At 39.8% G+C, this 26106-nt stretch overlaps 1 protein-coding gene, 2 long non-coding RNA genes and 3 other non-coding genes across 7 annotated transcripts; 1 reads left to right on the forward strand and 5 right to left on the reverse strand.

Moving 5' to 3' along the window:
* Window positions 1–1174: 1174 nt before the first annotated feature.
* On the reverse strand, window positions 1175–3044 carry LOC106098015 (uncharacterized). The gene is made up of 4 exons (XR_001224097.2): window positions 2970–3044; window positions 2329–2373; window positions 1505–1546; window positions 1175–1298 (listed from the first exon to the last, which is right to left on the reverse strand). It is a non-coding gene; the product is annotated as an uncharacterized LOC106098015 (long non-coding RNA).
* On the reverse strand, window positions 1376–1464 carry LOC112846811 (small nucleolar RNA SNORD88). Its single transcript, XR_003219984.1, has one exon. It is a non-coding gene; the product is annotated as a small nucleolar RNA SNORD88 (small nucleolar RNA).
* Window positions 1618–1709, reverse strand: LOC112846809 (small nucleolar RNA SNORD88). Its single transcript, XR_003219982.1, has one exon. It is a non-coding gene; the product is annotated as a small nucleolar RNA SNORD88 (small nucleolar RNA).
* Window positions 2444–2535, reverse strand: LOC112846810 (small nucleolar RNA SNORD88). The gene has a single exon (XR_003219983.1). It is a non-coding gene; the product is annotated as a small nucleolar RNA SNORD88 (small nucleolar RNA).
* A 2073-nt stretch (window positions 3045–5117) lies between the features above and the next one.
* On the forward strand, window positions 5118–25462 carry si:ch211-51c14.1 (protein kinase C and casein kinase substrate in neurons protein 3). 2 transcript variants are annotated; one of them, XM_005468992.4, is made up of 10 exons: window positions 5118–5362; window positions 7968–8035; window positions 14959–15115; window positions 15248–15483; window positions 17277–17432; window positions 19253–19428; window positions 20166–20286; window positions 20367–20437; window positions 20537–20616; window positions 22284–25462. In XM_005468992.4, exons 2-10 carry the CDS (start codon window positions 7976–7978, stop codon window positions 22391–22393), a joined length of 1167 nt encoding a protein of 388 aa, XP_005469049.1. In that variant the 5' UTR covers window positions 5118–5362; window positions 7968–7975; the 3' UTR covers window positions 22394–25462. The 2 variants fall into 2 exon arrangements, with proteins under 2 accessions (XP_005469049.1, XP_003442576.1); XM_003442528.5 differs by lacking the exon at window positions 5118–5362 and adding an exon at window positions 5556–5805.
* On the reverse strand, window positions 8046–14947 carry LOC112846719 (uncharacterized). The gene is made up of 3 exons (XR_003219851.1): window positions 13826–14947; window positions 9691–9790; window positions 8046–9379 (listed from the first exon to the last, which is right to left on the reverse strand). It is a non-coding gene; the product is annotated as an uncharacterized LOC112846719 (long non-coding RNA).
* Window positions 25463–26106: the final 644 nt, after the last annotated feature.

A 26106-nucleotide genomic window follows, 5' to 3' on the forward strand; every position in this document is an offset into this window, starting at 1 on the left:
ACCATGGCATAACATTTTTAACACATTAAGCTACATCAGGGAGGAAAGTGTTACTTTATAATCCCACAATACAGAATATATGCTGGGTGTAAACAAAATGCTAGACCCAGGTGAATAACAGAGCAAAAATGTAATATTAAAGGGCCTTAGAACCATTTCTTTTAAGTGACTCGATCTCCAGATAGATATCAGTCCAAATTAATGTGATATTTTCTTGAGATCATCAAATTGGTGCCTCCGATTTTTTAATTTGTTAAATCAATACTGAGTGTAAGAACAAGTCGCTATCTTATAATAGTAGAAATAAAAAAAGTTATTCACTTCTAATCTGAATGTTACAGCTGTATTTGCAAAGTAATTCTTGCAACAACAACAAAAAAAGCAAACTAATCACATTATACTCTTAATGAGATAACAGAAAATCATAAGGTACAAGTGAAAGTTTTCTTGGCCTGTTTGTCCTCTTATGGTAGCTACTGAATGTCTAAGGAAGCAGTGGTGCTGTTCTGTTCTTTAAGGCTGGCCTAAGGTGTTTTCCTACTGACTAATCTGTTTTATAATCATCTTTTTTTCCTGGGAAACAGCGCTGACCTTACTAGATCAATCAAAATACATAACAGTAATACTATAATACCATATACAGTGAATCTAGTGCAGTGGTTTACATGCTGGCCTAACAAACAAAAGATCCCTGGTTCAGATCTGGGAGAAGACAAATTCCTCAGCTGTGTCAGAAAAGTTACCTGATGTAAAAAAAAAACAAAAAACAAACAAACAAAGTATGCCAAATCAGACATGTAGCGCTGTGGTGAATGACAGAAGACAAAAGCCTTAATAAAGTACCAGAGGTGAACAGTGGTACCCCTAGGCCTCCTAGTCGAGCCACCCATCTATGTCATGTGCTTCAATAGAATTCCCGTGGTGTTTCAGTGTAGCCACGTCTCCCAATGCGTGCACATGTCAGGATATTTTAACTGCTCAATTTTTTAACCAGGCTCCACTCAAAGACTGAAAGACACCACTCCATTTTAAATCTTGGATACATGCCTGCTGTTATGAGCACATGAGCATGACACCACATAAGCTGAGTAATCACAGGTGACTTTTGCTATCCAACACAAAGTCACCACATCTTCAGCTGATATTTGTAGAAGACAGACAAAACACAAAAACATAAGATGTATGTTTTTATTTGATGAATCAGAGCAAATATGAGATATTACAATTAAAACATCACAACTAATAAGAAAATAATCACAGAATTGTTATGAGGAAGTTCTCTTCTGGAGTATCAGTACCTGAAAAAGTAACAAAACAGCAGTCAGGCAAACAGTTCAGTCAGTGAAGACCTACAATTTTAATTTTTTTGCTTGCTCATCTCCTCAGACTCCGCCTTGTCAAGGGCAGAGCTGCACTTCTCTCACCACTGACTTCTGAGCCCAGTGCAAAACATCATCAGAAATGAGAATTTAGATATGAAAGAGTAATGTTACATGACACCAACCTGATTAATGTCCATCCGCGGAGCATTTCCACCTTTTCAGAACTGAAAGGACAAAAATAAAGAGTTAGGGTTTTTTTTGTCACAACCATTAATTTTACAGAAGAGTTTCTGATTTTCTCCTCAGAAACTCTGGCTTGTCAGGGCCAAAGATGCACGACTGTCTCCATCCAGACTCAGAGCCCAGTGCAAGTCATCAGGGGAGAAGGACAGCTACAAATCACAGACAGCATATAAAACACAGAGCAGCCACCAAGAACGTGAGGAGGATTGGCCTGAAAAACCGAGGGACGCTGCACTCTTATTAGTTAATAACTGATCAGTCACAGTAAAACAGATCCTGTTTTATCTGTTTTTTTCCTGCATACAAATGATTGTCGTGATCCCTAACAGGGTTTGGCTTTCTTTGCAAAGAACAGAAAAATAAATATTTTATTACAAAGTGGGCTTTTATTTACTCTGGCACAGATTACTAACATTAGAATTTCCATATATGTCCAACAAGGAGTCTGCCCTGGAGCAGACCCAGGACCCACTAGAGATTTCATCTCTTAGCTGGCATGGGAACAGCCCCAAAAGACCTGGAGGAGCTGGGTAGAGATGGGCCTTTCTGTTTAGACTGCTGCCCACATGATCCGGAAAAGTATTAGAAAATGAATAAACAGATGGATGCTCACCCCACCATCATCGTGCTCAGGAAGTCTTTAATGTTCTCAAGTGGACAGACTGAAACTACATCTGTCTCTTAATTATGCAAGGACTCATAAGATTACACATCCCCCTCCTACCTAAAGAGTGAGTGCTGAAAACCCCCAAATAATCCTTACCTTTAGGGCTCCACTGGAGCTGAGCGGTTTCACTCATTCAAAGTCCTGAAAACAAAGGGAAAAAAAGTAGTAAGTAAAGTGTAAAGAAGCTCAGCACTTGTAACACTAGGCTTGGTTTCTCCTCAGAAACTCTGGCTTGTCAGGGCCAAAGATGCACGACTGTCTCCATCCAGACTCAGAGCCCAGTGCAAGTCATCAGGGGAGAGGGGGGGGCAGCAAATCCGCATACCGCTTAAAATAAAAGCGATCATGCAGTATTATTAAGTTACTAATCACTACAAACCAAAAATAATTCAAGTCTTACTGCCTGATTATACTTCAATTACTCCTCACACTGCGAGCTACCATGCTAAAGGCTGACCACGTGGAGACAGGCCCACGAAGTTACCGATGGCCAGGTTACTTCCACTGCTAGTAATGAACCAACAACAGCATCGCAACCAGCCTAATTTATTTCAGATATGTTTAAAGGCGCTTTTCTCAAAATACTTAGAGACCTTAAAAATTTAATGTCCGAGCAAAAGGTCGCAACTATTTCCACCTACAGATGTGCCGTCAGTCGGACCGCTTCACCTGAAACTGCCACAGGTAACAACACAAAACAAACCTAAACCTGAGCAACATTCATATTATGATCTTACCATTTCCACCAGAAAACAAAGCATGCCTCTCGTTCTGCCTCTCGTTCTGCCTCTCGTTCTGCCTCTAGTTCTGCCTCCACTCTCTACTCTCTACTTCCGCTTCTGCTACCGCTGTAGGCTTGTCTTCTTCTTTGGCTTCAGTGGCGGACTGTGAAGCTATTTAAAGCCGTATGTCGCCACCTACTGTACCAGAGTATAATAGCACCATGACTTTAGAAACCGTTTCAATTCTAGATGTTGAACATACAATGTGGTAAAAAGGCCATTGAAACAATAGATAAAACTGAATGCATACTTTATTAAAATGTTTATTTTTTCTTTATTCTAGACTATATGTATGCGAATGAGAGCGAAGCAGTTATAATGAGTAAATCTGCGAGGAGTAGAGGTAGGGAAAAATGTCATTTTGTGTTCGTAATTTTGTCTTGTATAGATTTCTGCCCCCTGGTGGTCACAGTGCATAATAAAACTACTTTATTACCATTAAAGTTGAGGCTAGACTAGAGGGTTGCAGGTACAGTTACCTATAGTAACCAGTAGAGGGCAGTTTTACTCATAGGTCCCAAAATGTGGTCAGTGGTTGGCTGTTGTTTTCTGCAGTCATTAGTTGGGAGTATAAAATATTGCAGGTGGATGAGTCGTCATTTAGAATAGACCAAAGTCTGTGACTTGTGGTGAAGGAGGTCTTGGGTTGTGAAGTCTACATGCTCTCTCAGTGTCTACGTGGGTTCTCTGGCTTCATCCCACAGTCCAAACACATGCATGGAGTTGGAATATTTTTTAAATATATTTATATTTGTTTGTAACTATTCCACATAGTGCACAAAGTCACAATTTTCAGATATTTTGATGTATAAGTATTCTGAGCTTTTTTCTGCACAAAGTATTTTAAAATATTCCTCAAATACAAAAAAAAATGTTTTAGATTTCATTTAAAAAGGTTACATGGAAGAAACAGAGGATGAAAAAACAGCCTGACTATGTTGACTTCTGTGTTACTGAGTCACCAGTTCATTTGCATTTTGGGATGAACATGATGCAAGGATACTTGAAAACATACCTGAAATTTAAAAGTATGATTTTATGGTATTATTGAAACAAAGAAAATTTGCTTCGTAAGATGAAGAGACAAGGATTCTTAAATAAATGTCATTTAGTGGTAACTCCATGTTGCAGATATGTGTAATATGTCTTGCACAAGGGAAACAGCGCATGATAAACACAAAACTTTAACACACTGGGTCATTTTAGTTACTAAAACATCTTGGCTGTTTGAGAGTTAAACATATGAAGTGTACATGGTGAATACAATTCTACTGTTTGAGTGGGACCTGACATCAGGTGTTGACATTTTCTGTCTATTATCATTTTAATGACAGGATCTCACAGTGTTGTCATATCTGTCTCCTATGCTTCCACATTTGATTATAGTACTCCCAGCATGGGATTACTGTCTCCTAACAGCAGGTTGCAGCTGTGTGTAAGCACTGCAATGTACAGCTGTCTAGTTATTTACATGGCATGTTCTGGCAAGGAGAAGTTTCACGAGTTCAGCACTGCACGAGGCTTTATGTCACCAAAAGCAGCATACGTGAGTGCGGGCAAGTCTTCTTTAGAGGGCTTTGCACTCAAACAGCTCTGCCTTTAACACACAAACATGCACATGTGCACACTCACACACCGGATGTATCCTCCAGCTGTGGAAGCAGGCCTACCAAATGATCCCAAGGGAAAACAGTGGGGAGCAAAAAGGGGGGTTAAAGGCAAGCGCAGAGAGATGGAGTTTCCTTATCTGGCCATGCTGCTTTGTACTTCTTTTTAAAACTCTAAAAAGTGGTTACTAGGGTTATTAACTCCCAAACACACATGCCAAACATAAACTTTGGTTGGGTGACTCAGCTATTGTCTGACTCACTTAGAGATGCACACACACAGACACAAAGCAACACCCCAAACCAATGTTCTGCCACACTTCATTAACAGTGGTGTGAGGTAAAGTGACCAAATGAAAGGGAAAAAGACAAAGTAGATATTTGACAAAGAACAAGCGGAATACGCTTCCTGCAGCTGTTTTACTGAGAGAGGAGGAGAGAGAGAGTGAGAGACGTTGAGGGAGGGAGGCAAGAGGAGAAGGAGGGAGGGGAAAAAAAGCCAACTCATCTGACACAAACAGTGGGCCAAAGAAAGGGGAAGAGCAGGAGCAACACTGTCCAACAGGGGTGGAAAAATCAAAGTTGGAGAGAGTGAGGAAGAGCGTAAAGAAGACAAGACAGAGAGGGAAAGAGCCTGAGAGACTCCACACAGACTGGAGACGGGGAGAAAAAACTGTTTTAACTAGGCAAACAAAAGAATAGAGCAGGGGGTGAATGAGAGAGGGGCCCCAGCGTTCAGAGGTAAGGAAACTATTAGCCTGCCATGGCTGAATGGATACATTTCAGTGAGATCAGATGGAGTGACGGCGCTCCTATTTCTGCTCTGTGTTCAGTTGTTGCTATATATTTCCTCTATGCAATGTGTGTGTGTTGAGTTATGTGTGACAGATGAAACGGGGACAGAGGGAGGAGTGCGTGCAAAAGTGAGTTCAGCATACAGGGGTGAAAGAGTTTGGCTGGATCAAAGCTCCAGATGGACTTGAACGGGCTCTGGGTTCAGCTGGTTTGGTTTTCAAGTGAAGAAGTTGGAGTTTTAGATCCATGAAGTCTGAGTTAATGCAAGATACTGATTATCAATAGTGAACCTTTCAGAATCAGGGGGAGCTAATTTTATATCTGACATGCGAATATATTATACAAAGTCTGGAGGATTCATGGTGGATATAGATCTGTGCTTGTAGGCGGTAAGTAGTAGTATATTTTTTGTGTGAAAAAGCAACCACGTGATGCATAGTTTGTGGCTCATTTAAAGTAAAAAAGTAAGAAGTAATGGGGTATGCCTCACTAATACCACAGACGTCACAGTGAGCTAACTGGAAATGACACTAGAGCTCACTTTATTTCATCTTTATATAAATATTTCTGAAGATTTCAGGCTTAGGTTTTCAAATCTTTAGGCCAGTCCCACATTTTTAGAGGGTCTCAAAATCGATTTAAGGAGTTATGCAATCATTGTTGAAAGGCTTATGTCACTAATAAAACATTCCCAGTAGATACAGAGTTACACGGCATACTTTTCTTCTTTTTTTTAAACACATAAACTGAAGCATAAGGCTGATAAACCACCGAGGAGAGGGATACAAGTCAATCACAGCTAACCCAGAATGGAGGTTAAAGATTTTACTTTCCTACCAGCTTATAAGGGATTTATACATAAATCTGCCATTACACTGACACAAGTAGTGTGGTTGCAACCCTAAAACGTAGTAAAAAGTATACAGTGTGTAGTAAACCATGGAGTCACATTAATTAATATCATGACGGGAGCTCCCCCACCCCCACATTTTATCTGGAAACTTGGTCATACCCTGAGGAAAGCCAGAAAGCAAGAAGGAAAGGAAGTCAGGGTCAAACGGGTTAAACGAGAGGTTATTCTTTATTTTCATGACCTCTTGCAGATATCTGGGTTGCATAATTTACAAGTCCTCAGTGGTGGTGATGAAGCAAACTGAGGCAGATTGAGGCCAGGAAGAGGCAGGACATTATTCTCTTAGTGGAGCATGTGATGCCCCGTGAACAGCAGGATGTTGAGGGAAGATCATTGAATCTAATTGTGAGCATAACGGAGCCATGAGGGGAGATGTCTGCAGGCAGGAAAAACAGGCCAGTCACGAAGGCTCTGTCAGGGTGGAGTTCAGCTTTTGGGTGCTTCGAGGATTTGAAGCAAAACTGCTGCGTGCTTAAATATTTAACTGGAAAACTTTCTCTTTTTTTGAGGTAGAACCACATGAGCATAAAGTAACACTCAGCTAAGAGCATGAGTACGTTCAAAGAAAGTGTGCTGTTTATGGGTCAATATTAAATGAGCAAAGCGCGACCAGCATGGGAAGAAAACGAGTGTGCGATAGGATGTGCCGACCCTTAGCCCCTGTTTATTTTCGGATAGCTCATGTTTCAGAAGCTGGGAATGCTGGGAGAGGACAGTCCATGTCTGCTGGTGTTGTCAGAGCTTCTACACTATCCCTGCTGGGTCCTATTTATCGTACACGTCAACTTCCAATGTTTTAATGGGTGTACAAAGCCTCCATATTTGATTCAGTCACTGTGTTACACCTGCTGTATAGCCTCATATTGGTCCTGACATGTGTTGCACTAGTTATTTATCTGAACAGATATGAAATGCCTTCATGTCATGGAGCCTAAAATAGCAGGAGAGAATTGATTTCCAACCCGGAGCACTTGTGCCAGTGGTGAATCATGTTGGTGCCAAGGGATTTATGGGGAGTGGTAATTTGATCAAATACATTATTATATAAAAGGGCTGATTTAATTTAAAGTTATCTCCACCCACTGAGCTATCACTAAGAGCACTGAAAAACACAACAAGGAGAAAGGGATAGCTAAATGCAGTAGACAGAGAAACAGTCCATCAAAAGTAACCAAGGAAATTGTTAAATAGATACATAAAAGTAAAAGATAAAGACTTGAAAACAGTGAATATGTAAAAATAACTACATTGAAAATAACGGAGTGGACCGGTAATTAGCTTAAATTAATATTTGCAGCTTAAATTTATAAAACAAGTAAAAACCCTGTTTTATCCAGTAGTTTATCATGTAACCATTATAACATGAGTGGTGTCAGTGATGTTTGGTCTGTGGGGCATGTTTGATAAAACAAGTACTCAAGTATTACATTTTAATAAGAATCCACATTTTGTACCTGAAAATAATTTTGGCTAAACGTGTCCCTTAATTATTTCAAACATTTGACCTAAATACTGCAGCTGCAACAACCTAAAGCCAATAAATGAAAGGTGGTAATGGCAGCTACATAAAGATCACAGTGAAAGGCAGCATGATAGAAAACATAGTCCAAACTAATCAGATATTCTTTACTTTCTCAGAAAACAGGATGTCGACCTTGCCATCAGAAAACAGCCTTGAAGATGCCTACAATCGCAGCTTCTGGATGGTATGTGTACTCTGTGTGTGGGGGGGGGCTCTGGCTTTGTGTGTTTACATGATTGTACCTTATGATGGGACAGGGAGATAGACTACACAAGATAGCTCCCCCCATATCTCAAGTCTGAGCGAACATGCAGCCAAAACAGTCCAGAGTTTTGTCGTTCAGGCAACGCATCTCTTTAAACAAGGCTGTGTTTTCATTTTTAAGTATGAATAGTTACTCTCCAAACTGCCTCGCGAGGATTTAACACAGCTCTCGCTGAAGGCTTTTGGCTCATTGACTGATTGTATGCATTTGCTTGGACTGAGTCTGGGGACCAAATAAAAAATGTTTTTTCCTATAAAAATTTCACTTAATGCTTTCACAGAAAGTTATTTTCTTTGGTTTTTTTGTGCTCTTTTTTTGCATGAGACTTAACAGAATGGTTTGATATATATACTTTATATCTTGCCACCAGCTAGCCTTAGAACTATGGGAGCCATTTCACTTCCTGTTGATCACATTGTGGAACAAAACTGGCTGAAATTCAGTCTCAGGAGCAGCAGTGACAGCCCATGTGTAGCAAATGTAAATACAGCTGAAATAATTCAGCTGTATAATGCACCTCCTTGTAGAGAAAAAAAAAAAGACACCCGAAACACTTGCATTCTGCTAATACTGACTGGTTTGTTAAGAATTTACATCAGGACCACAAAGATGAGATGAGCGTATCCTGGATTATCCTCCTTTCTAAAACAAAATGTATTTAATGTTTTATTCAGTATGGGCTGAAATCGCTGACAGAGCCCATAAACTTATCAGCAAAGTGTTTACAGAGATCAGCTCTGAGGACTGTCTTGCCATTGAATTATATGGGACAAGAGGTCTTTCTGCAGCCACAGGTGTCGCCCCCTGGTGGACATGAAAAAGTAATTCAGGTTTAACGCACCTTCGAGCTGGCTTCACTTTTCAGACCCTGAAGCTTTCTCCATTTTTTTTTACTGTCTTTGGACGGGACACACTTTCTTAAGCACACATTTCCAAATGACAACTAAAACAGATGTTAGAAGAGTAGTCAAGCCATAACAGAAACTTCCACATGTGTACACAAAGCAGCTGGCTGTGGTGATTGAAGGTGACTGCTATCAAGGGGGCTGCTGCTGCTTGATGAATAAATATAAATTGGCGAGTGCTGTAAAGTATCTCATGGTGCCTCAGTGCTCCCAGTACTGACAGAAAGGCCTTACTTAGGGCTTTGGTTTGGCTGGTTCGGTTAAGCAGGTGTCCCTATGCCTTATGTCTGAAGTGCAGAAGCCTGAGTTTGAGTCCACTCTCTCTCCTCCTCTTTCCTTTCTACGCTTCCCTGCAAAACTGTCAAAATGAAATTGTAAGAAAGAAAGATATTAAGTTAAAAATCAATCTAAAAATGTAAATATATTTTCTGTTTCAAAACCTCTTCTCAAAAATGGGCTACACGTCCATCGGGATCCATTCAGTGCAAACTGTATCAAGAAGAAGTCTAAAAAGTTCTTGGTTATATTACATCGTTACACTTATTCCACCAGCATCTCCAGATCTCGCTAATTAACATGTTTATTTAATCCATAAGAAAACAACAGTACGCTTAGGACACGCTGATGTATTAATGATGGATGTGTCCCAGTCCCAGATCGTTTCTTTACCTGGTGCAGTGATAACGAGGCTGCAGGCTAGGTGTAGAGCTCAGGTAACAGGCTGCAGCTTCACACTGAACAGAGACATCAGAGAGGTACAGAATAAAATCTGCAGCACAAAAAGCAAAATAAGGATCAAGTTTAGACCTTCTGCTGCATTTTTCTATTCAATACAAAAGTGGCTTTCCTTTTATTTCACAGCACCAACGTAGACAGAATGAGAAAAATAAACAGTCTGTAGAACAGACCTGTTTCCACAAACATAAAAGATAAATCCTAAGCATTATCTCTCTCGCCGAAGCCCAAATGTACACACAGCATATCGGCCATATACCCATCTCTGTGAACTACCATACAGTCTGTTTACAAGTCATAGCCCAGTTTTGCCACCATATTTTAAGGCTGTAAACACTTCAGAGTGCCTGACTGTCTAATTTGAGTGTGCTGCCGCTTTAATATTGGCTTTGTCTGCCGTTGGCCTCGATTGGCTGCCCCACTTTCATCTCTCCCCTCCTGTAATTTGGAAGCCTCCTGTTGTGCTGGATGTGTTTCCAGGCCAGTTCCCGTCTGTGTCATCCTGCCGCCGTGCTCAAAGCCTGCCTGCCTGTCATTATACTGCAAACTTCAGCTTTTCGGTTTTGCATTTGCAAAGTCACCTCAACTTTAAACATAGTGATAACAGTCTCTGGACCCAGCGCTTGCCCCTTTTAAAACGTTAATGCCCCTCTTTGCCACAGTTATATAAAGGGATTATATACGCTATTATATTCTTTATTATATTAAATAAGGACATTCTGTGACACGTGCATGTCTGCTACTAAAGTAAATAATGCCATCACCACATATTTCAAACACATTTTCACTTGTTTTCAAGTAGAAAACTAAAGATTTAAGAGTTTAATTTGTAACAGACTTTCTTTTCCTTTCTAGAACAAACATTTTTGACTCGCTTTCCGTGAATCTGTCATCTGCTCTTTGCTTGAGTTGCGGTAAAGTCACTTTGGAGTGTCGTCTGGAAATGTTTCTTTTATGCCATTTCATCTTTTATTAATACTTTTACTGCCATTGCTATCACTACCTTTTACTTATTATACATTTACTTTAAAACTTTATCACAGCTACGGAGCATCAGAGCAGCGTCTACTGTGGTACTACTACACTACTACCAGCTAATACTTTAACTTGACACACATATGCAGGTTGTGAAACATAAAATCTGGAACACGTCCATTTCATCGTCCCATCCATTCATCTACATTTAACACCAATGCAGTTCTATAATGAAAACTCACCAGGCTTTTAACAGTTTGAATGCGATCATTTATTTATATGAGAGGTAATTTTTTTTCAGCAGAAGTCTTTAGTCATTTTCTTCGTTACCGCTTTTGTTGCTTGGACTGATTCTCTACTAGCGGATTTGCATCTGCCTCGGTTATTGGCCAACTGGGTCTCTGCAGCGTTGCCGCTGGCCTCAAACTGGATTCCTCAGCTGTTTCTGCTTAATTCGCAGACGAGTGAGGAAAGTCAGTGCAAACCACAACAGAGGCAAAAAGAAAGAAAGGAAAGAGGAGGAAGGAGGAGGGCGCTCGAGTGATCGTGATTAAAGCATTTAAAACTACAGTGTTTCATTAAAGGCACACTGCTTTTTCTGAAGGGTGTTAATACAGACAATGAAAAACTTTTACATTCAGGGTCTTTGTCCTTCTACGTGCAGCACTCTTTAAAGCACTCTAAACTACACTTGAACAGAAACATTAAAATGCAGGATTAGTAAACAAATCATTTGCAATTAGAATGAAAAAGAGAGAATATGAGTTAAGAAAAATGTCACATTATAATAAAGATGCCCTGCATCGGTTGATTACTTTAGTTACGCGAATCACAAAACTGCATATTTGTTTCATGTTTGCTGCTAGCACTACTTTTCACAAATAACAACTGAACTGTTTGACCTTTCTGTTGTTCCTGCATTTAATTAACTACTAATTAAAAGTCCCATTAGAGACTTTGGACATTGGAAGCAAAGGCTGCTGTTGTAACTCTGGAGGCTTATCATCTTACACTGAATTTGCCAAAGAAAATAAGTAAAGAAGCATATTCTGTGTTACAGTATCCAAAAGTATATGACACACTGAAAGCATGCAGACAGTTTTAGTATAGTCTCTTGGAGCTATCCAAGTAAGCCATGTCTGTGAGCCAACACGTACAAAACCCGTAACCGGAGCCCCGATATTGAGGTTATTAGTTACATGTGTGTTTGACAGGTAAAACATCGGCTTTAGGGACGTCTTGTTCACTCATGTCTCCTTTGTATTTCTTGTGGTATTTACATCAACTATATTGCCTCAAGTAATTTAAAACAGCATGGCAAACATTCACACTGAAGCAGCCGTCTAAATGTGTCAGTGACAACCAGATAGAGTCTGACAGAAAGTGAAAAAGAGAGTAGGAGTCAGTGCTGAGAAGGAGCTGATGACAGCTGCCAGGAAAATTGCAGAGATTTCCAAATTCCACATCCACAAACAACACACTTGCTTCAGAGATGTTATTACATTTAGGGCTCTGCCTCTGCTGCTCTCTTGTCCTCACTCTGTCTGGCTTTTTATGGACAGGCTTCGACCGCGCCTCACGCTGTGGCCGGCATTTGTGCTACCAGCGGAAACTCAGTGCCAGTGAAGTGTCACTCGTGGCACGTGGGAGGATTAGCCTTACATTGCCGCTGCAGCATCACAGCTATGGAAGGACTATGATGGAAGGGTAGCATTTCTACCTAATATTTTTGTCTTTTGAACTACAAAACAAAGGAATACTAAACATTTAATTCATAGGGGATGCTTTCACTTACTGAATCCAACATTTTGTGTTCATGCATTAAACAGCAGCAAGAGTCTCACGTAGCGGTCATCGTCTGTTCAGACAGTTTACCATACTTGTGAAAAGTATAATAAAATTCAGTTTTCTTTTCATTTTGGTTTTTTATTAAGAAGCATGTGGAAATAATTATTTTAGCTGTTTAGCTCAATTCACTCTTATTCTTGGTAGCACCCTCTGCTGTACCCCAGATTTAACTGCAGCCAACATCTGCACAACATGATTAACAGGAAGACGGTAACGGGTGTATTTCATTTAGCTGCTGGTACTGTGCATTATTCAATGGAACAACTTAGTATGATGTCATTATGACATTGATTTAGAGGATCATTTAGAGAAACACACCCATGTAGAAGTCTAAGTAAATGAAATCAATACTATTTATATTTACTATACATATGTAGAGTGAATGTGTGCAGCTGGAGTCTGCTTATCATTGCAGAAAGCTGAAGCAACTGACAGCAAAGCTCCAGAAAGTTACGGTTTCTGGCTAACAAATATTCTGGCACAAAACCATTAAAACAAATCATTGTTTTAAACACAAAATGTAATTAGTGAGCTTTTGATGAGCTTTAGATGTGTTGGAGGCTTTGTTTAAAGCCAGGCTTTAAACAAAGCCAAGCTTTGTTTGCAGTTCCTGATTGCAGACTGATATTTAGGGAACAGTTAAGAAAGGGCTCCATCTTCTCACCTCTCTCTCATTGAGTTTCCACAGTATTGCAATCAAATATCATTTTGGAGTATAGATTATTAGTTGTTGCCAGGAAAATTGCTTCTGATATGTTAGTAGTGTGCAGTAAGGTTTGAACATGCAGGATCCACGGCTCAGCAGTCGCTGACTGGAGCTTCCATTCAAGGGTTTAACCCTTTATTGACCAAGCATCATTTAAACCACCTGGACATATTTGGTAATTTTGGCCGTAAAAGGGCCAAAAATCATATTATAAGTGAATTCTTTTGCCCCTTTTTTCAGAATAACCTCAGCTTTCAATAGCTGGCAGTCATTTTACATTATTGTATTGTTGTGGCAATGAAACAACAGTTAAAAGTGGAAAAAAATAAAAATCGGACTCTGTTTTTTCAGATTTATAGCTAAGTGAAAACTGATATTCAACAGGAACAAAATGTAACACAACATCAACTTTAAATATGAACTATACTAAATATGTACAATAAAGTTTTGGGGCCTCAGTTTTTTAAATATCCAGGCCTTTTGGCGGGGTTGCCATTTCTCCACACCCGTCACTCTGCTCCGTGAGTCATCAATACTTACATGTGATTGGACCGTCACAGCTCGTGCTTCCTAATGATGCACCATAAAGTTCCGTAAAGCTCGTTTTCTTGTTTTTTAGTCACTGTTTGAAATGTCTCTCTTGCCCAAATGGTCGAGGAGTTACGCTAGTGCGAAGCGCACCTAAGTGGAGTTGACTTTTCTTTTCCAAGAGCGGTAGCTTGCAAACCGTTTGTGCTACCGTAATACACCAAATATCAATGTGAAGCGCAGCTTCTCTTCTTTTCAAAACCGTTCGCATTTTCGCTCTAGTGTAAACGATGACGCAGTTACACTCGTTTAAAAAACGCTTGTAAAATGGGCTGGCCGGCCGGCCCATGGTCAAACTAAATGTAGTTAAACAGTTCCCCTTAAAATATGCGACAAATTTATTTAAAATTTAGACAAGGATTTGAATTCCCTTTTCTTCAGGACAAAATGACTTGCTGTTCAAACCTTCTGTTTACGAGGGGCAGCCAATCAGAAGACAGCTAGGTTAAAGGGAAGGGGGCAGACACAGGATTAACTGAGGGTCTGCATCAAGATCCATCATAGGTTAAATAAGGGTTATTTTAAAGTGTGACCCATACTCAGCTACTCTAGTAGAGCCCGAGATTAAAAATATGGAGCTGGAAATGACCATAATAGGTCTGCTTTGAGTAATCTAAACAACAAAAATCAGTTACTATAAAAAACGAAGCTTCAGGCAGTGGATATTTGCCCTAATATTTCTACTTATAATATTAGTCTATTTTTAATATGTTACTATAGTAACATATTAAAAATAGACTAATATACAAATTAGAAGCAGTAGTAGTAACAAGCACCAGTAGCAGTGTGCTTGTAATACCAGTTGGATCTTTTTGTTTGTGTTATTCAGTTTTGGGTCTCCATATTTCCAAGAATAAACTGAACAAATGTACCGTTTTGGATTCTCTGGCACTGAAATAATAAAACTAAAGAAAAGAAACTGAATCACTGAACGCTGGAACATTTTTTGTTAACTTCTGACTTTTTAAAGCCAAAAAATTAAAAAGACTTTAGAGTTTAAAGCACCAAATCCATTTAACCTTCCATCCACTTCATGTGTTTATGATGTGGAAAGCAAATCTTCCTCTCTCTTTGTGTCCTGGCAGCCTGGGAACTATCAGCGCACTGCGAAGCGAACAGAAGATGCTTTCCAGGCCTGTAATGACATAGTGGCGTGTTTCCAAGAGAGAGCGCGCGTGGAGAGGCAGTATGCCCAGCAGCTCAGTGAATGGAGCAACAAGTGGAAGCCAGTGGTGGACTCTAGTAAGATCAGTAACCGCAACACATATGATGAACGTGGAAATGATCTTATTTCGAAACCCTGTCCCAATTATTACTGAAATACAAAAGTAATTTTAATGGTGTGTCATCTTCTTCTCCTCCTCCCTCCCTCAGGTCCTCTATATGGCTCTCTTATGAAGGCTTGGCAGTGTTTTCTGTCCTCCGCCGACAGGCTTGCCGCCCTACACGCCACCATCTGTCGCTCCCTGGTGTCGGAGGATGGGGACCGGGTCAGGACCTGGCAGAAGGACACCTTCCACAAGAAGTTATTTGGGGGTTTCAAGGAGTCCCACGACATTGAGACGGGGTTTGCACGTGCTCAGAAGCCGTGGGCCAAACGACTTAAAAAGGTCAGATTTTTTCCCAGATTTGTTTATGGTAGTTACACATCGTCATATTAATTAAAAGCTTTTGTCTGATCTCAGTCACTGAGCTGTGTACAAAGATATAAAATGCCACATTAAAGTTAGTTTAGTATGTTGTGAAATAATAAATTACATACTGAGGCAGCCACTAAAGTACTGTTTGTCTTGGCGCTTGTGTAACAAACACAGTGTGATGTGTGTCTTGGCAGCTGTTATTTGTCACACTGCTTTGATAGAGATAATCTTTGAACAATATGTTCTTATTATTCCTTTTTCTGCACATATGCTTTTTGCCTCTATGAGCACTTTGTTTTAGAAGCAGTTCCAAAACGCACAGTATTATTTTACATTTAATTAAGCTGTTCCCAAATTCAGTCTTAAAAAATAAAGAATTTGTTTTTACTGATATGTAAATTAACAATAAACTTGCAGCCTGGAGGCTTTTGAAGACCTTACTCACTGCATGACATTGTTACTCAATCAACATTTTGACCACCCGATTTCTCATTTAATGAAATCTTTAATGAAATAAGCTTCACCGATGCAATATTTTACTTCCTGATTTTGAGAGAAAAAAGTGGATCGTAGTTCTTGCGCTCCAGCAGCAATACACCTGTTCCTAAAGAAAAACGTAGCTAATAATTTTTTTGTAATTTATTTTAGTTTTTCTAGTGGTTTAAAATCTAAAGTGATCAGAGAGGTTAAAGTCAGGTGTTTTTGTTTTAGATTTCTAATGATTTAGCAACCACATTAGCTTCATTTATCAGACATGAGAGGCTACACACATGTTTTATTAGCAGTGTAACCACTGATAATATATAAAATGAGGATGTAGCCACCTTGACATTACACATTGGTTTTGGACTCTGCATTTTGACGCCATAATGTCAGCTGCCATGTTGTTGTTGCACTTTATATGAGTAAAAGGGTGCTAACTAATCAGCGAACACTAGCATGTTTGGTTAGCAAGTTTTCATAAACTGATAAACTACCCAGGAACAATACACACTAATAGTTGAACATTTTAACATGGAAGTCTGTGGAGATTCACTCACTCTTGTGAAGCCAGCCTCAAGTGGTCATCAGAGGAACTACAGTTTTTGCTACTTCCTGCTTAACTTCATTTGTCTTAGCTTCTCTGGAGGTTTACCCTGGAGTCTAACTCAGTGCTAGCGGAGTCCATGTAAAGTCTCTGTAACCACTAGAGGGCATCAGTACATCCTTTATACACAGTCCATGGCTTCACAACTCCACTCCGGACAGCTCTGGTCATCATGACATTTTAATGTTCGCTTCTGGGAGCCTTTTCTCTGTGACATTCCCAAGCCTTATTTTGTGCCAGTGCCAGAAACCCAGTTCTCAAGAGTGTTTGTGTTCTGATGCAATGAGCCACTTGAATCTGTACCTTACTGTGAAATGAGAGCAGCAAGGGACATGCATCAAAAATATAATTTTGCCTCAAAAGACAAGCCCTTAGGGGATCAATATTTCATATGTACTAGAAGTGACCGTGGTATCACAGATGGTTTCTCATTAAGTAAATGGCCTCAATTCAAATACTATATTTAGAAAACAGGAAGCTAATGCACCACTATTTCAAAATGAATTTATTCAGTAATGTGCTTTTCAGAGTCAGGTGCATCTTAGCTTAAGTGCCTCTGAAGTGCCTGTAAGTGAATTGTATGATTCCTGGTGTTAGTGTAATTTGTGTATTTCTATCCCTATCTATTGTGCATAGACTCCATATAGTCAATCTGTGCTTTGGTTTGCACCCACAGCTGGATAAAGCAAGAAGAGCATACCATAAAGTGAGCCGTAAAGAGCAGGCAGCCAGAGAGCGAGAGGCACACGCTCAGGGAAACCCGGACGTCTCCATAGACAAACAGAAGAAGATCCAGGAGGAGAGAGAAGTGGCTCAACAGGAGGCCGAGAAGGTGCACATCACATGTCACTGCTTTCTTATTTTTTTTGGTGGGGGGGGATTTTGTTTTCTAGAAGTTTCTGCCCTCGGAGCATCCATCCATCCATCCATTCACTTCCGCTTATCCTTTTCAGGGTCGTGGGGGGGCACTGGAGCCTATTCCAGCTGTCATAGGGCGAGAGGCGGGGTACGCCCTGGACAGGTCGCCAGTCTGTCGCAGGGCTAACACACAGGGACAGACAACCATTCGCACTCACGTTCACTCGCACATTTACACCTAGTGGCAATTTGGATTATCCAATTAACCTATCCCCACAAGCTGCATGTCTTTGGACGGTGGGAGGAAGCCGGAGTACCCGGAGAGAACCCACGCAAACACGGGGAGAACATGCAAACTCCACACAGAAAGACCCCGGCCTGATGGTGGAATTGAACTCAGGACCTTCTTGCTGTGCGGCAACAGTGCTAACCACCGTGCCACCGTGCTGCATTTTTAAAAAAAATCATTGCACAATTATTAATTAATTAAAACAGGTGAAGTGTGGAGGATGAGTTAAGGGATCTTACTTTGGAATCTGAGTAGATCCGTACCTCACCACTGATGCTCCGTCGAAGGGTGCCTGTTACAGTCCTGGTTTACCAGGAGAAAGGGGAGTGACATTAATAAACCACAGGGAAAAGGTTTAGTGACTGTTGAGTCGTTTATTGTGTTCCTTTATGGTTTTAAACTAATAAATCAGAGGTGTAGGGCATGTGGATGCTACTCAAACCAATAAAATAGAACAAAAATGATTTAAAAAAATGTATGTAATATCAGTATTCTAGTTACCAAAAGCAAATTAATTACTAGCCTGTCCAAAGCAAACGTTAGAGAAAAAAGAAGCACCCTTAAACTAGTATCTCTAATAAAAGGAATCTAACTGTGTGGTGAACAATAATACAAGTACTGTTACCTATTCTAATTTACAAATTCCCCAAATGGAGAGCAAAACAAGCAGGTTAATGAATCAGAACCTAGCAGGCGTAAACCCTTCACTATAAATTACGTGACCAAAGTACAAGTAACCATTCCAAACATGGAAAAGACTGCTCCCTGACCTGACAGCCCCTTTTAAAGCAGCTGCAATAATTAGCCCTGCTGCGGTTGGAGTACAGCACTAGATGAATCAAAGTGGCAGCAGGTAAAACACAGAAGGAGCAAACAATTGAGGAAGGCAGGATGACGGACAGGTGCCAGCACCAATCAGCAGCATAGTTAGTCTCCAGAGTAGCGCAGAAAACAGTCAAATTATACAAACGGGACAGAATGGAGCAACCAAGGAGTGCAAGTGTGCTGGAAATGTTTCGTGTGGTTTAAATCAATCATCTTCATATCCTCTCACAGGTTTATGACGTGGTTTCTGCTGTTGTACTGTGAATAATGTCTACTTCAAAGGAAACCTTTAATGTCAGCACTGGGCATGGGTGAAGTGTTATATCAAGTTAAAATTCATTACCAGTTATGTGGACTGTATAATCTATGGCAGGTTAAATGTTGCAATTTTTTTCTTTGTTAATATTTTTAATATTTTTATATCAGTTAATCTCCTGACTGAACCTGGTGAAATCATTTTGAAGAGTTTTGTTTATCTTGGCGAGCTAGCTTCAGTTTATCAAAGGTTTTTTTTAGAAGACTGTTTTTTCAGAGTTCTTTGTTTCGCATGTTTTTAGTGGGATGAAAAGTTTAGTGTAAGACATTCGACACACATTTAATACAATTTTTGTTTTGCTTTTTGATGGTTGGATTTCCACCGCTCAAGTTTTATTTGCCAATTTGGTTTGAAATATTTTCAGGTCCGTGCCCGCTACGAGAAGGTCCTGGAGGAGGTGAACAACTATGCTCCTCGCTACATGGAGGAGATGGAGTCCGTCTTTGACCAATCACAGGAGGAGGAGCGCAAGAGGATTGTATTTCTCAAACAGGCTTTCCTCTCCATCCACAAACACCTGGACATTACCAACAATGAGAGGTGAAGCACGGTGCTTTGTACGTGTGTGGTGTTGAGAAAAGGTGCTGCTGCCGCTGCTGATTAGAGGATTGATGTATTTGATTAAACAAGTAGCACAGATTTGTGTTATGTGTGAACCCTGCAGCCTGTCGGGCTGTCTTTAGAGTTAAGTATGTTGAAATCAATGATTTGACTTAATTTACCTCTAATTAAAAGCTATACCACTACATATTAGCACATCACCGACTCTCTTCTACTCTAATAAAGGAAATACTGGATACGATGGCAACTTAATTACTTTATAAAAATGAGCCAAAGCCACAGGGAGAGGAGAGAAATTATATACACTATTAATCTGCTTAATTTGGGGGGAACACTTAACTTAAAGTGTCCTGGATTGCAGTGCAAGTGGATTAAGTATGTTTTTAATTACATAATCATCAGTATCCAGAGTACACATAAAATTTGTAACATATATTCCAGATCATTGGGTTTCTTATACCATGGTGTTTATAAAGTACTATGAGGCATACTATACCTAAAGGACACAGGGTATTTCCAGCAGTGTGAACCTCTCTGAAGCTAAATGTGAGAAAAGAGCTGTGGAAAATATCCAAAATTCACACGAGACAGCACGACTGTTTTTGATAAGTAGGATTAATAGAGGAGAGATAACCTTTTCCAGCAAAATTTTAGGAATGGATCAGCATAGATTAAAATCAAATTTGAGATTTTCGTGTTTATCTCTCTGCATTTAGTGTGCGGTCCGTGTACAATGAGCTCCACAACACACTGATGGGCATCGATGAGCAAGAGGACCTTCGCTGGTGGAAAAACACCCACGGCCCCGGCATGCCAACTGACTGGCCTCACTTCCAGGTATTTCCCATCATTTTCCAGCATTTTAAGTTTAACTCTGTGCGCTTTATTTACATTACTTTTATTCCAATGGTTTTCAGGAATGGACACCTGAAAAGAAAAACAAAAAAGGGAAAAAAGAAGTGGAAAAGTCAGGAACAATAGAGAAGAGGTGAGGATATTATTCCGAATGGGAACTGTTAACGTTGCCTAGCTTTTTTTTGAAGCAAACAAAGATTAATCTCTTTCTTCTCTCTTTTTCCACTGACAGCGTGATGATCGGGGGAGTGAGAGTAAGAGCTCTGTATGATTACGTCGGCCAGGAGACAGATGAGCTGTCCTTTAAAGCAGGTAAACACCGTGCACTGCAAGATGAATGACGTCACCATGAACTCAGCCGCTTCTCTGTATATTCATATTTTGAAGCCTCAGCTTTGGCTTTAAGGCTGCCGCCATGTTTTTGGAGCCAGAATGTGGACCATATTTGGAGGAGAGGGCGCAGGGCTCACATAAACACTTTCCTGTCGACTTTATGGGCTCAGTCACACATTCTGGCTCACACTGAATACAAAATTAAGTCCATACCATATTTCAAAGTGGAGGATTAGCTGTCATATGAAACCGCACACTCATTGGCTTGCAAACTTTCAATTTCAATGAGGTAGCCAGTCAGAACTGACCCTCTTTGTTGGGTTTTTGCATCTTATAAGGTCAACAGCTCACATCTCAGTGACCTGAAGCTGTCATTCAAAGAGGCCACATTGCTACATTAATGTCGAGTCAAGTCATTCATTTGTACTGTACATTAAAAAATAACCATTAACAATCCAAGTATACAAAAGTATATGAAATATACAGAGACCAGCAGTGCCGACGAATTTTGGTCTCAGTGTTTTAAGTTGATTTTAAGTGTTTAGATTCTTGTTCTCACAGTTTTTGATTATTGTTGGGTTCCTGTTTCATGTCTTTGTTATCCTAATATAGTGCGCCTTATTTACTTTGGTTCCTGTTTCTAGTTCACAATTATTCTAGTAATGAGTTTCATGTTTCATGTCTTGATTGCTATTCTTTGCAGTTATACTTTGCAGTTCCTTCCTCTATCTCATCTTTCTGTTACTGTCTGCACCACATTTTTCAGGTCTGGTGTGATTTTAGTTTGTCTTTTGGTTGTTTTCTTTTTTTATGTTGAAGGCTGAGTTCCTTTCATGCCTTGCATTATTTTATTTTTTCCTTTAGTGATTCTTTTCATCTGAGTCTCAATCCCAAGCGTCTTCCTCTTTTTTTGTTGTTACTCTATAAGTTTTCCCACATTATTTGATAGCTTTTGTACATTTTGATTAGTTGCCCTTATTTACCCATCTTGCCTTCTCTGGACTTTAGTATATCAGCTTGAAAATAAAGATAGAAACATATTTATGTATCGATTACAACTTTAACTGAGAATCTTTGGATATTTACTTGGTTTTGAAGACTGCCTCAAGTGGCCGTTAGAGAAACTGCACTTTGGCACCTTACTTCCTGAAAACAGCCTTATACAGCTTTATTTCAAATGTACTACGACTTTTATTACTTGAAATTACTAAGCAGAATGGTTTGAATCATTGATTTTACAGTTAAATAAAATATATGTTTGAGCTGTTATAGGCTCTTTTTTATGGTTGCTGGTCTGACAAAACAAATAGAAGGGTTATATGGCTTCTCTCACCCCAACTGGTTGCAGAAATGGCCGCCCCTCCCTGAGCCTGGTTCTGCAGGAGGTTTCTTCCTGTTAAAAGGGAGCTTTTCCTTCCCGCTGTCGCCAAAGTGCTTGCTCATAGGGGGTCATATGATTGTTGTGTTTTTCCTCTGTGTGTGTTATTGTAGGGACTACCTTACAATATAAAGCGCCTTGAGGCGACTGTTGTTGTGATTTGGCACTATATAAATAAAATTGAATTGAATTGAATAGATGTTTGAAAAATTGTTGTAATAGTTTTAAAAACAAATACAAGAAATTAAATTTCTTTTCCTCCCTCCAGGTGAGGACTTTCTTAAGATCGAGGATGAGGATGACCAAGGATGGTGTCGAGGGAAGAAGAGTGATGGGTGGGAGGGGCTTTACCCAGCCAACTATGTGGAGGTGGTGTAGTTACCTGAATGTGAAAGATCTTTGTTATATCATATACCACATGACAGCCTGAGTAAATATATAAACGTCTAAAAACACCAAATCAGTGCTGTAAAAGTCCACATAAAGTAGCTGTTAGCCAAAGAAGCGTGTCAGCACAAGACGATGGAAATTTTGGCATACAGAGATTTTTAAAAGTGCCCAGGTTTGTAATCTCTTGAAGGACTTTTGATATATGTTTTCATATACACACTATGCATAGACCACTTGTATTGAAGCCATATAAATAAACAATGCTTTAATGTAAAGAAAGAAATAACATGCTGGAGTATAATGGTACACAGTTATTTGGTGCTGGAGTCAGTGGTGTAGCCAGAAAATTTTAAAGGGGTGGCCAAGCTGAGACTGTTACGTCCATCGCTACATTGATTTTTATCTTTCCTGCATGGAAAATCACTGCAGGTCAGAGAATGTCTGAGTATGTTTGTACATAGCCCTTTAATAGGTGTCATTATTGGTTATGTGGGGTGGCCACAGGGCTAGTCTACAGCAACAATCCCCTGCCACCCCTTGGCTTATCCCCTGAATAAAATGTGTATGGGACTGCTACTTTCTTTAAGCTGTTTTTTAAGCCTCGTGCTATTAAAATGCTCACAAAGCCTCACAAGATATGAAGAAAGCGTTGCTAAAACTGTGATTATAATTATTCCGAAGCATCCGTACAGTTGGAGTCAGCCTAATAGATGCAGAAAGCCATGTCAACTGTATTTCTCTTCTGTTTTTGTGGTTTAAAGGAACAGAATGAAGTCATTAGGAATCCTGTATAACCCTCAGTTAGCCCACAGTGAAGCTGTGTTACCCACACCAGCATCAACTCACACCCCACAAAGTCCAATGCTGTCTTAGTTTGTACCGAGTTGACTTAAATCAGTTTTCATCACTATTTTTCTATTAAGAATTTATTGCTTGACTATTTGTATGTGATAGAGATTGAACCCAGTGGCAAACCCAGAAGAGAATCCAGAGAATTTTCAAGCAACTCTGAATATTTCAGCTCGCTAGTTTTACTCTTTCGGGCTCACAGCTTTACAGTTTTGGTTCACTCTTACTCAACCTGAGAAAATGCTCTTAAAATCCACTGAATGTGACCTTAGCAGCACCAGCTACAGCAGACAAACAGACACATTTAGCAGCTAAATCACCAAATATTTCCAACAAGGCTAAAAACACAACTAAATGCGTTTTTATATTGCTTCAAATTTGTTTATCAATTTGCAGCTGTTCATCATTTTGAAATTCTTATTGCTTGTCCTTTTCTGCCCAGCCTCTGCATCAGTGAGGGGAATGCTTGCAATCAGGGTTGCCATATCCTCTTTGTGAAGGCAACACGATCATCACTAGTTTGTTTCCACTGACCCCAATCAGTCAGTCCAAGTTTAACACGCAGCGCTGCAATGACACCGCAGTTTAAGAAACAGTTTATGGTGTAATATTTCTTCACCAGTACTGTACCTGCTAAACTGAACCAGTAACTGTTAGAGGTCTGTTAACATGTATTACATTAAAAACAAGCAGGTATATTAAACTGCAGTTAATTATAAACACACTTATTCTTCACGCCTTGTTACAAAATACGATAAAGGCTGAAAAAATGCTTACACACTCACTAAATTTTGTATTCCTGTGCTTTGTTATTCATTATCACTCACACAGCATATAAACAGGACAGCTTTATAGTCAGTAGAAGCCATATTTTGGGATAGTGGGTCAGCCAGTGGCTTGTGGGCTTTCACAGAAGACATGATAAGTGTTGCACTCATTGTGCAAGGCTTGGCCTGAGCTATTTTAGCAACTAAAATGTCTTAGTGGGGTTATTTAATACTCCGTTATGTTTATTCAGGAATACTTTGTTTCTATTTGTGTTTGTTATACCTGCTTACTTTCCAGTGTTAACATGAGCTGTTTTCAGTGTCACTTTGGGCATTAAGTACCTGCAGAAGAACAGTACAATGTAGATTTAAATAAAAACCTGCAATGTTAAAAAAAATCATACATGGATTGCAGGGATCATACATATGACTTCACACAACTATCCGTTACCCCTTGCACATCAATGTGCCACCTCATGTAAGACACCATAAAAACTGTGGGAGGGGTTCAGTTCAGCTTTATTCATATATTGCCAAATCACAACAAATTCACCTTTTTATTTTGTAAGATAAAGACCCGACTATGGTACAGAGGTGACAGGTTCGTTATAGGAAACATTTTACTTATTAAAATAATCAAAGCAGCAAACAACTTCAAACAGACACAAATGTAAAGATCTGTAGAGCAATTGAGAGAAGACAGAAAACTGCCCAACTAGCTGTGTGACCCGACCTGCATACAAGAAGTATGTTTCCAAGAAAGCCTTTTTCGCCTCACCTGCCTGCTGCTGGCTGGATGCCTCATTTTTAAGTTCAACTTTGTTCAACTCTGCAGCACAAGTAATTGAAAATATTAGGTTTAGATGTGAAAGCGCCTTTGCACTGAATCTCGGAGTCCCCTCCTGGTTAGGAGGCCTTTCAACGTTTAGCAGCTCTATCACGAAAATCATAAATGAGGTTCATGCAGGCCTTTGAAGATCAAAGAGGAAAAGTGCTTAAAGATGAAGTCCATTCATAATTTAAAAATTTTGATGTTGCACCTTTAGTTAAAGGAGAAGTCTTTCTCCAGGTGAGCCCTATTATCTGTCATTATGGGTCACAATGATCTTTGCTGTGGGACTAAAATCATTAAAGCATTAAGTTGCTTTTAGAAAAGGAGATAATGTCATGGGGAATAGTAATATTTCTTAGCATGTCACACTGTTCCTTCTGGGTAACTCCTGGGGAACAGTTAGTCTTTCTGTCTGTCTGTAATATCTAATCTTCTGTTATTAGATTGTACCTATCACAGAGAGCATCTTTACCAAAGTGAGGAATTTTGGGTTTGCCTATTATAGTATCTCTATATGTGCTGTTGCTGTGTGTCATTCTTTGTCATGTAAATGTATGAACTTTCAAATCCCCTGTCTTTTTAAAATAAAAACTGAACCTGTTACACAAACAAAAGAAGTGTTATTAGATGTGGGATGGAAACAATAAGTGTGTGTGTTGTGTGAGACAGAGAAACAGAGTCATTATTCTCTGTGTGTGTGAATTATGAATCACTATGACATCACCCCCTGGAGTCCCACAGTCCTCCCTGTGGATGTTATTACATGTACACACTCACACACACACACTCACACACACACTCACACACACACTCACACACACACACACACTCACACAGTCATTTTTAAGTCTTGTGTCCATGTCAAGAGAGCTGTGTCCAGGTCAAACGCTGCTCTTTATCTCGATGACTCCTCTGCAGCGTCAGATGTATTCTTACATCAGCTCATGGCCGTCAGCCAAGAAAACTACTTCACCCTGATGTTTATGTTTAAGCTGGCCAATAGCAAAAAGTGAAAATGATAAGACTGAGTGCACTGTTGCACTCTTCACTCTCACACTGTTTTGCCATGAATACATGCAGGGGAGGATAGTGGCATGTCTGTTTCCATAGCAGTAATGGAGATAATGATGTCACCCTAGTAGGAATTTCCTTCTGTGTTCATACCTGATGACAGTTTGGTTGCTTGCAGCAAATACACACTGATCTTTAGTCACAGACGATCACATATGAGCTCTGACACTCTTTTTCTACAG

This window comes from Oreochromis niloticus, linkage group LG4, assembly GCF_001858045.2.
Source record: "Oreochromis niloticus isolate F11D_XX linkage group LG4, O_niloticus_UMD_NMBU, whole genome shotgun sequence".
Taxonomy (NCBI): Eukaryota; Metazoa; Chordata; class Actinopteri; order Cichliformes; family Cichlidae; genus Oreochromis; species Oreochromis niloticus.